Source organism: Physella acuta, unplaced genomic scaffold (assembly GCF_028476545.2).
Source record: "Physella acuta isolate Inbredline_101_S28 unplaced genomic scaffold, ASM2847654v3 ptg000193l, whole genome shotgun sequence".
NCBI classification, from domain to species: domain Eukaryota; kingdom Metazoa; phylum Mollusca; class Gastropoda; family Physidae; genus Physella; species Physella acuta.
In genome coordinates this window covers 22,114-32,547 of record NW_026731712.1, presented here as the reverse complement: position 1 = coordinate 32,547, position 10,434 = coordinate 22,114, and the positions used below count along the sequence as shown (strand labels likewise).

Sequence of the window (10,434 nt, the reverse complement as noted above, 5' to 3'; positions counted from 1 at the left end):
TAGCAGCATTTATAATGTGTAAAGGCATGGTTTTTAATAATAATCCGATTTTGATTATCACTATAAGTAAAAGTACCGAAAAAAAATTACACGGCAAACTCAAATTTTGTTTCATATTTATTTAAATACTGGGTACAAAGATTAATTACTAAAGAAATGTAGGCACAACATTGTGTTTTGTGTTTTTTTTTTTTTTCGTAGGGCTTTTGTTTGTCGGCCTAGTCCGTCCACGCTGTGCATTTTTTTTACGTTTAGCTTAAATGACATCCTTTGTATCATGTCGGCTTTTTGTTTTGATCCTATGCGTTGTGATGTAATGAGGGCGATAAATGTGGACAGTAAAGATTGCTGAACTATCGTTGCGACGAGTTGTAGACGACTAATCGTATTAGCTATGTCTTCTTCCCATTTCACGCGGATTCAAGATTTATGTTGTAAACACGATGAAAACTGAGTAGGTTTGAACATTCTACTTAATTCATTTCTGTAACGGAATTAAAACCTAAATACTTCAGACTAGATATTTTTACGTGTTACCTACGCACATATCTGTAAAATATTTACATTAATTTCTAATAATTTTTTTTTTTTACTTTTTTTTCCCGTGACTTTTTTCCTGCGACTTCTTGTGTGTTTCTTTACTTGTGTTTTTTTTTCTGTGACCACCCCCCTACAATCGTCAAAATGATCACCCCCCCCACCCTCACGGACATACTTTATAATAACCATGCCATACACACACACACACACATATATATGTATGTATATATATATATATATATATATATATATATATATATATATATATATATATATATATATATATATATATATATATATATATATATATATATATATATATGAATCAAATAAAGAATTAAAGTTTGAATTCACCCCTGCCCACCATTACAAAATTCTGGCTACGCCTCTGCACATCGTGCTGGCGAGGGCGTTTGTCAGCCCACTCAGACGTCTCGATTACAACTTACTTGATCAATACGTCTGTACTGTTTACAAACCATACTTTTTCTAGAACTGTCACATCACGAACCGATGAGAATCACATACATTATTGACATCGGCCAATGAAAATTTGATATCCAGCATTATATTTATGGAATATGTTTTATTATTTTATTTTTAAACTTATTAATAAATCATGTTTTTTTAAACCTAAAACTTTCTTAAAGAATAAAATCGATAAACGTTTTGTGAAACATATGCTTGGAATGTGATATATGCAGAGTTTCTTCCAGGCATCTCTTCGGGGGGGGGGGGGGCGAAGCGCCCCCGAAATTTTTTTACCGCCCCCCCCCCCAAACGAAATGAAATTTATATAATTTATATAGAAAATATATACTTTTAACAGTGTCCGCCCCCCCCCCCCCGAAGAAAGTCTACCCCCCCCCTCCGAAAATTTCAAGTGCCCCCCCCCCCCCCCCCCCCCCCCGGAGAAAAAAGTCTGGAAGAAACACTGGATTTATGTATATTACGGTCGTTTCTGGTGTGTTTCGAAATTTAGACCAGTAATACCACGTTTGGACTGCGTCATCGAGAAGACTTGAAAAGTAAAAAAAAAATCAATTAGTCACGGTGACTACTTCAGTGTATTTCCATGAACTAAAAATACTCAATGTCATAGATATACAATCATGACATGAGGATTTTTTTTTCTACTTGACGAGAATGTTTCCGTCCGCCGTCTTCCATGACTACTACTTGTTTGGTTAACTTCAGGGCGATACGGTATCGTATCGAGTATATTTTCTACTGGTATCGATGTTGAGGCTTAAGATGTAGAATTAAAGACCGAATAAGAGTTGTGATTTAGGTTAGTGTAAACTGTTAGCGTTAGAGGATATGGCTGGAAAATCACACTTCGTACCACACCCCACCCTAAACAACAACCCTATTCAGTTTTTAGCGCAATTTCCATTCTGGAGAATTGCGTTTATTAACTCGTCATTTCTGGGAATGGATGGATGAATGAATGGATGAATGAATGTATGGATGAATGTGTGTCCGGGCTTTAAGTTGTATCTCCTCCTCAACGAAGCAATATCGATGACTAGTTCCAAAAGCAATTATGTTAAGCAAGTTACGAGAATGAGCATAGGCCATAAAAATTGCGGATTTCTTTCATGTATTTCCCGGAAAAGCCAAAAAACCTCGAAAAAAAAGCAGTTTTTGGCCCATATCTCGGCAACCAGACCACTTAGCGACTTGAAACATGTACCAATCGATTCCTGCCATAATTTAGAACAATATTGCCGAAGAAAGTTTTCAAAAATATCCTTTCGTTCGGTCACACAATTTTTTTTGAATTAATTAAAATTTTGACCGAATTAGTAGGCATTTTTTCCAACCACACCACACGCGTCATCACGTTCAATAGCTGCACCATCACGTTCTATGGCTTCGTCATCATGTTCAGTAGCTAGGCGCGCAATGGTTTTTAGTCATGTAACTCTATTGTAAATAAAACATGTAAAATACTGAATTTTTTAAAAATAAAAAACGTTTTAATAACTAACCAATGGTTTTACTAACCCTGCTCTTGATTTACGCTACGACAGAGCTATTTTTAGATAACATAAGGAAATTGCGCTAAAATTGTCACTAGACTTTTTAATTAACTTGTTTTGAATACTTGAAAAAAAAATAGCTAAAAAGCTTCATACAACTTTAACGATAAACGACACAATTAAAATAAATATCTGTCAACACATTTGTAACTGAACCCCAATGTCTTCGACCCACATCGCATTACCCCACATTTAGCAACCCACACCTTACCCCACTAACCCTACAATAAATACTCAATCATTAAGAACCCGTAGTAGGGATACGATACCAGTGAACATAGCTTCAATACCGCCCTGTAGGTGTCTATAGAATTATCGCTATACGACACTATACGTGTAGAAAAGTTTATGAAGATTAGTGCTGTTGTTATATTAGAGATTAAGGCTTGGTTAAGGATCAGTGATAGGGTAACGATACCAGTAAATCTATCATCGATACCGCCCGTCGGTGATTACTGAAGTACTGTAATAAGTGCAAAAACGTTATTTATAATTTGGGTAAGTGCTTTTGCTAAGTTAATGATTAGGGCTGGTTTAAGAATAAGTTCTAGTGTTAAGGTAACGATGCCAGTAAACTTAACTTCGATACCGCCCGGTCAGTGGTTAACGTAGAACTGCCATGAGTGTAGAAAAGTTATTTAGGTCAGTGCTGTTGCTTGGTTAAGGATTCGGGCTGGGTCAAGATTAAGTGTAAAGGTATTGATACCAGTAAATTTAACTTCGATACCGCCCAGTCAGTAGTAACGCCATCCGTGTAGAAAAGCTAATTAAGTTAGTGCTATTATAAAGTTAGGGATTAGGGCTGGGTCAAGATTAAGTGTTACGATATCGATACCATTAAACATAACTTCGATACCGTCTGGTCGGTAGTACCGCCATAAGTGTAGAAAAGAAAAGGCGGGCGGGAACCTAACAGGTTGTTACCTATGTACACAATGGTGAAAATGTCAACGCGTCTCCGTTCAAGCTTGACACGTCAACACACGGTGATGCAATCCGTAGACATACGGAGTTCAATAATATTTGTCATGAGGATTGGTCGCGGCGGTATGTGTTGGGGTAGGTGGGGCGGTGTTTTACGGTGTTTGGGTGGGTGGATGGGCGGGTGAATTAGAGCAAGATAATAAAAACAAGTGGTGCCCGTGACGTCACCGTGTTTTTTTTTTAAATTAGGTCAATGTTTGGTGACACGTGATTCAAACACGTTCTGATTCGTTTGTTTTGAACTAATAGAGTTGAGGAACGAGGATATTTTTGTGCGTGTGGTAACTTCAGTGTGTGGTTAACGTGTGTGTACATGTGTGTGTATGTGGGGGGGGGGGGCAGACAAGGAGTATTGCTATTTACATTTCAAGGGGTTGTAGATAAACAGGGACCGTTGCTATTTACTTTTTAAAAAAAAAATCAATTTCTGTCTAACACTCGTGCTAAGGAATGTTGATTGTTTTGAAATTGAAGTTCATTCGTTGTGTAATATGTAAATATGTCTGGCGAAGGTATTGGGGGAAGAGGGGTGGAGGGGTTGAGGTGAGGATATATATCCCCCCCCCCCCCCCCACCAACACACCGGTTGTTGTGTCTGGCAGCTTGTATGACTAAGACATACAATAATATTTGTCTGACCAAAACAGTCCCTTTTCCCACACTTTTTTCCACTTCATTCTTTACCCTAAGCTTAACCACACAAATTGAGTAAAAAAAAAGTAAACTTCCCTTTCAAACTTGACAGGGCAATTGAAGTAGAGTTCACCTGTTTCTGTGACCTCGCATATGAAGGGATAGTGTGACCAGAACTATTCCCAGCCGCCTTTACTTACCCTAACGTGAGTTAGGTACCCATATGAGCTGGGTGGACTCAGGGACGGTCTTGAACTCGGATTCGAACTCGAGACTTACTGGTTAGCAACACCATTTAAATATACCTCAAGATCTAGTAACTTCTTTCAGTTTGAATTTTCAAAATACTATTAACACTACGTAACTTATTTTACATGTACATAATTAACACTAATATTTATATATGTTCATTATCATCTTTCCCGTTTGTGCCTAAGACATACGGGGCAGATGAAGTAGAGTTCATCTGCTTCAGCGGATTAACATGCGTACGCTCTATTACCCCGCTAATTCAGGGCCCCTATTAATTTTTTAAATTTATTTAAGACCGGTAGCCAATCAAATAACCCATCTTTCTAAAACTTAAGTAAAATATAATATACATTATTAATATAAAAATATGTGGGCGGCATATGTAAAAAAAAATAAAACCTTGTGATACATATCAAGTTATGTTTTGACCCGTGCGCACAAACACATCGGACGCGTGAGATCGTATCTAAGGCTTCACCCTAGGGCGGGGGTGTCATTCATACCTGACTCCACGGAGACACTCGTAGGGTCTCTTTTTTTCCCGTTTTCATTGCAAACAAGTCCACGTCTAACTGAAAACCTGTTCACATTGCCCCCCCCCCCCCTCCACAACCCCTCCCCCACCTTCTTCTAAGAGGATATGAACCCGCCCTAGAAAACTATGGCCCTGATTTTTTTATTTTTTTATTTCTTCAGTAGTCGCTCCTTTATTGATAGTTGCCAACCTGGCCTCGCTGCCTTAGGTTGACAAGAAAAACAAAAATCAATTATCTTATCTGGCAAGCCTGAACGCTCGGCGCAAAACGTTCAAACGTATCTGGCGGGGTCAATCCTAGTTTAAGACCAGCCTAACAAAGGTGAATAGCCACGTTTATTTTTATGTTTCCCTTCATTAACTTGCCATTATTTATTCTTTATTTAACCGAATGCTTGATTTATCTAAATTGAAAAACAAATTGAAAAAATAAAGTTCAACAAAAATAAAACTCCACGTATAGAAGTCACGTGAGGAGCTGATTTTAATTCTATTTATAGATTACAACAACATTCTCCGATTTAAAAAAAAATGTTGGACAATTAATTTGCTCACTCCTACACTGTATCATGAACTTTTTACGTGATGTGTTTATATCTTAATCATCCAGTATTTCGTATCGATTAAAGTATAGTGTTGCCCTGTGTTAATATTCTCCCTATACGCAGACGTCAAAACGGAAAAACGCACGTCATTCGTGACCTAGATCCATCGATTTTTTTGTTTTGGTTGGGGCAGGTAGTGATAAAAATACGCGCGAGGGTTAGAAATAGTCGAGTTGGTGGCTGAATTGATTTGAGCTGGGGTGCAGCTCGGCGCCAGGGGACAAAGTACAAAGCTTCACCTCCAACACACGTGGGGATTATCGGATCTGTGTGATGTGTTAATCGGGGGATTGTGATTTGTATGTGGGCGGGGACGGGACACATATTGTGATATACCGGAGCTTAGAATTATATATATATATATATATATATATATATATATATATATATATATATATATATATAGGTACAATATATATATATATATATATAGGTACAATATATATATATATATATATATATATATATATATATATATATATATATATATATATATATATATATGTGTGTGTGTGTGTGTTAAAATCACTCTTTAAATAAATAAATATTTACACACACACACACACACACACATACATATATATATATATATATATATATATATATATATATATATATATATATATATATATATATATATATATATATATATATATATATATATAGGCCTACCCTAAATATATATATATATATAGAGAGAGAAAACCTTATCCTTCCCCACGTAGCTTATAGTAAAAAACAACAACCGACAATCACCCATCCCCACGACGTAGGTACGATACTGCACTCAATGTAACTTTCGCCGTAATAAAATCCTGCACAGATATCGAGTTTACTTAAATCTACATCCGTCTCCAAAAAGGTAAACAAAGATTTCCTCGAAGCAACAATGCGGCAGGGGCGGAACTACAGTGCCGCCAGACCCCGCAATGCGGGGTGGCCCACGCCATTTAGGGGCCCACAGCCGACCATAATCAATTTTTTTATAGTTAAAAAAAATAATTATCTTGCACATTTGACTTGATGGTTGTTTTGTAAAAAGATTAGCGTAGCTGCGGTTGGATTATCTTTATTTTATAGACACCACCCCTCCCTCTTGTATATTCTATTCCCTTTATTTTTAAACCACTGTGAAAGCCGAGTTCTCTTTCTCCTACAATTAAACTTAGAAAAGATAAGCAAACGTTCCATGACTTATTTCCCTTTTTAAATAGTCAAATATGGGTGCTCATCATAAGCTCCTTTTAATAGATTTGTACTAAACAAATCAAAAAGCAATTACTTCTCTTAATTATTATTTTTTTAAAAATAAAATAATTACTAAAGAATGACATTGTATAAAAAGTAAATGTATTTAAAATTAATAATATAAATACAAAAAAAAATATTCATAACACGAGACACAATTACTTCTACAAAGCTTTCATGTTTTATATTCTTTTGGCCGACTAGATTTTCACAGGTGATAAAGCAGTGATAACATTGATTTTCAAAAAACGCACTAATGCACTAACTAAAAAAAAATGCACTAACTTACACACATGACATGATATGATGAAGTAATTTTTTTTAAGTGAAAAAAAAAACATTATTTTTTTCAAAGCCCGAACAGGCCGGTGATGAGTATCCTACGTTCGAATTTTGTGTTTGTGTATATATATATATATATATATATATATATATATATATATATATATATATATATATATATATATATATATATATATATATATATATATATATATATATATATATATATATATATATATAGGGGGGCCTAAATAAAAAATTTGCGGGGTGGCCCTTTTTTTCTAGTTCCGCCACTGCAATGCGGATCATTTAAACTTCCTTGAGGTGTTTCCTGCCCTTAAGATAATGCTTTATCCCTGTTGTAGATCTATTTTGTTTTTCCGTAACGGTTGTCTTGCATTCTTTCTTACAATAATTATGTGGATGACTGGATACTATAATATCCAGTCATCCACTTCGTTGATACCAGAGCATACCCACAGTGTTCTATGTCATAGTGACCCTGTTACCCGCTTGTTTTGTAGTGCAGTGTAGGTTAAACCGTTGAATGTTTGTTTTACAGTTTAGGTTAAACCGTTGAATGATTATATGTTACAATTTAGGTGAAACCGTTGAATGATTGTTTTACTATATATTTGCATGACATATGTGAACGAATGTGTTTTATTACAGTTTAGCTTACAATTATTGAATGATTGTGTCTTGGATTATAGTTTAGGTTAAAATCACTTAACGACTGCTTAAACTCACAATGAAAGAAATATCAATGCATGACTCAAAACGCACAGGGTGACACCAAATAAAAAAATCGTAAAATTTTACTAACAACAAAAAAATGTTTTATCCATTAAGTATTATAAAATAGTAGGAGGAGAGGGGTTGACACCAAACCGAAAATGCATCATTGTTGGAGGGGGAGTGGAGGGTGGGGGGGGGGGGGGGGAAGGGAGGTGACACCTAGAGACAATACTGGGTAGTGGGCCTTGGCTTAAATAATTGTATGCTGGTCCTGCGACTATGCTTTTCGACTATGCCGAGCAAGCATGTGAACTCTAGCTTACCTGCAGTATGAACTGTTGTTGCTGAAATTGGGTACTTTTGTTTCTATTTATTTTATTATTTTTGCTCACTTTATCATTATGTGTCTGTATATTGGGCCATGATTCAAATGAGCAAAATGTTTTTTTTTAAATACTTAATTAAAAGTCTTTAAAAAGTAAAACTACAATTATTTGAGCACCGAATGAGTCGAGGCTCTCAAAAGAAAATAACACTTCAACAACAAAAGATTCAACTTTTAACCTTTGAACACATCCGGTTTACACAGTAATATGAATGGCTATGAAAGCTACGACAAAGTATCCGCCAATCATTGACAGTTCTGATTTCGGAATTTCCCGATTGAATATTTACCCCCAAAATAATGTGTGTGTGTGTGTGTGTGTGTTGTGGAGGATTGGGTGCGTGAAAAGAAAGGTCGTTAATTCACATGTTTTTATTGGCGCGAATCTCGACAAACCAGCCTTCAAAACACTGCGCAAAATAATTCACCGGAAAACATGGGCATTTCTTCACTCCACGAAGTTCACTTAACCTTCCCCGTAGTAAAGATCACAGTCGCTACTTAAAATATTTCACGACCCCCCAGGACAATAAAAGCTAAACGACATTTGTAAAAGTACTCCCCACTCCTCCTCCCCCTTTAATCTTTTACTATTAGAAATCAAATAGAGCGAGAGAAATACATTCTAACTCATTGAGACGTACCGGCGTCCACGTCTTTTCAAATGTAAATGTTGGTCAGGAATTTCAAGGAGGGTTGGTCGTTAGTGAGGCTTCGTATAGCACAACACACAGGTTTCAAGGTGTAAAACCACAGCCTTTACACGCATACCTCACATATCCTCAGCATACCTACACATCACCCCCACATACCCCCACACGTTTTGACCACACACCTTCATATTTCTGAACACACTTTTCACATTTCCTCCTCAGCATACTCCCACACCAACACATACCCCCCACACTTTTTTGTCCACACATCTTCATATTTCCCAACACTCACTTCACATTTCTTCCGCAACTCTTCAACATACCCACACATTTCTTGCACATTTCTTGCACATTTACTCCACACACCCACACCATTCCTTCAAATACCCACAACTTACTACCACACACCTATTTCATTCATACACACATCGCTACATTTATTTTTAACCAACACGAACTATTTCTTTCTTCCATATTCCACAGTCCCATCCCTGATTCTTATACTCCGTTCTTTATATTTTTCTTCCACGTCTTACTCTCGTTAAAAACTCACACCTATCCAACATAAACACACTTTACATATGTACACATTCTGTACAAACTCACATTTCACAGATATACACAAACACATACACACATCGTTTACACACCACAACTGTATGTGCTGACTAAAGAAGGGGGGAGGTACATAGCGGATCACCGTGTTTCTGGTGGATATTTGTACTTGTCTGGTGGATCTTTGTACTAATCTGGTGGATCTCTGTACTTGTACTAGTCTAGTGGATCTTTGTACTTGTAATCTTTGTACTTGTCTGGTGGATCTTTGTACTTGGTGGATCTTTGTACTTGTCTGGTGGATCTTTGTACTTGTCTGGTGGATCTTTGTACTTGTCTGGTGGATCTTTGTACTTGTCTGGTGGATCTTTGTACTTGTCTGGTGGATCTTTGTACTTGTCTGATGGATCTTTGTACTTGTCTGGTGGATCTTTGTACTTTGTGGATCTTTGTACTAGTCTAGTAGATCTTTGTACTTGTCTGGTGGATCTTTGTACTTGTCTGATGGATCTTTGTACTTGTCTGGTGGATCTTTGTACTTTGTGGATCTTTGTACTAGTCTAGTAGATCTTTGTACTTGTCTGGTGGATCTTTGTACTTGTCTGATGGATCTTTGTACTTGTCTGGTGGATCTTTGTACTTGCCTGGTGGATCGTTGTACTTGTCTGGTGGATCTTTGTACTTGCCTCGAAGATCTTTGTACTAGTCTGGTGGATCTTTATACTTGCCTAGTACTTGTCTAATAGCAATTATTATGGTGGGCTGTCTGCTTCAGTTTCTTGTTAATTAGAGTTCGGATCCCGGCTCGAATCTGGAGGACACAACTGAGTCCACCCAGCTCTGATGGGTTCCTAACTCACGTTAGGAAACAAAAACGGCTGGGCATAGCGCTGACCACACTATCCTCTCGTATTCTGAGGTCATTGAAACAGGTGAACTCTACTTTATCTGCCCTAGATGTCATGAGCACGAACGGTAA

The 10,434-nt window shown here is 36.9% G+C and overlaps 1 protein-coding gene across 1 annotated transcript; it reads right to left on the bottom strand.

Moving 5' to 3' along the window:
• Window positions 1-9,676: 9,676 nt before the first annotated feature.
• LOC131936869 (uncharacterized) lies at window positions 9,677-10,157 on the bottom strand (the record flags this gene model as incomplete). The annotated part of the gene is made up of 2 exons (XM_059293968.1): window positions 9,677-9,935; window positions 10,033-10,157. Coding segments are annotated over 2 exons (384 nt in total), but the record flags the coding sequence as incomplete, so codon positions are not given.
• Window positions 10,158-10,434: the final 277 nt, after the last annotated feature.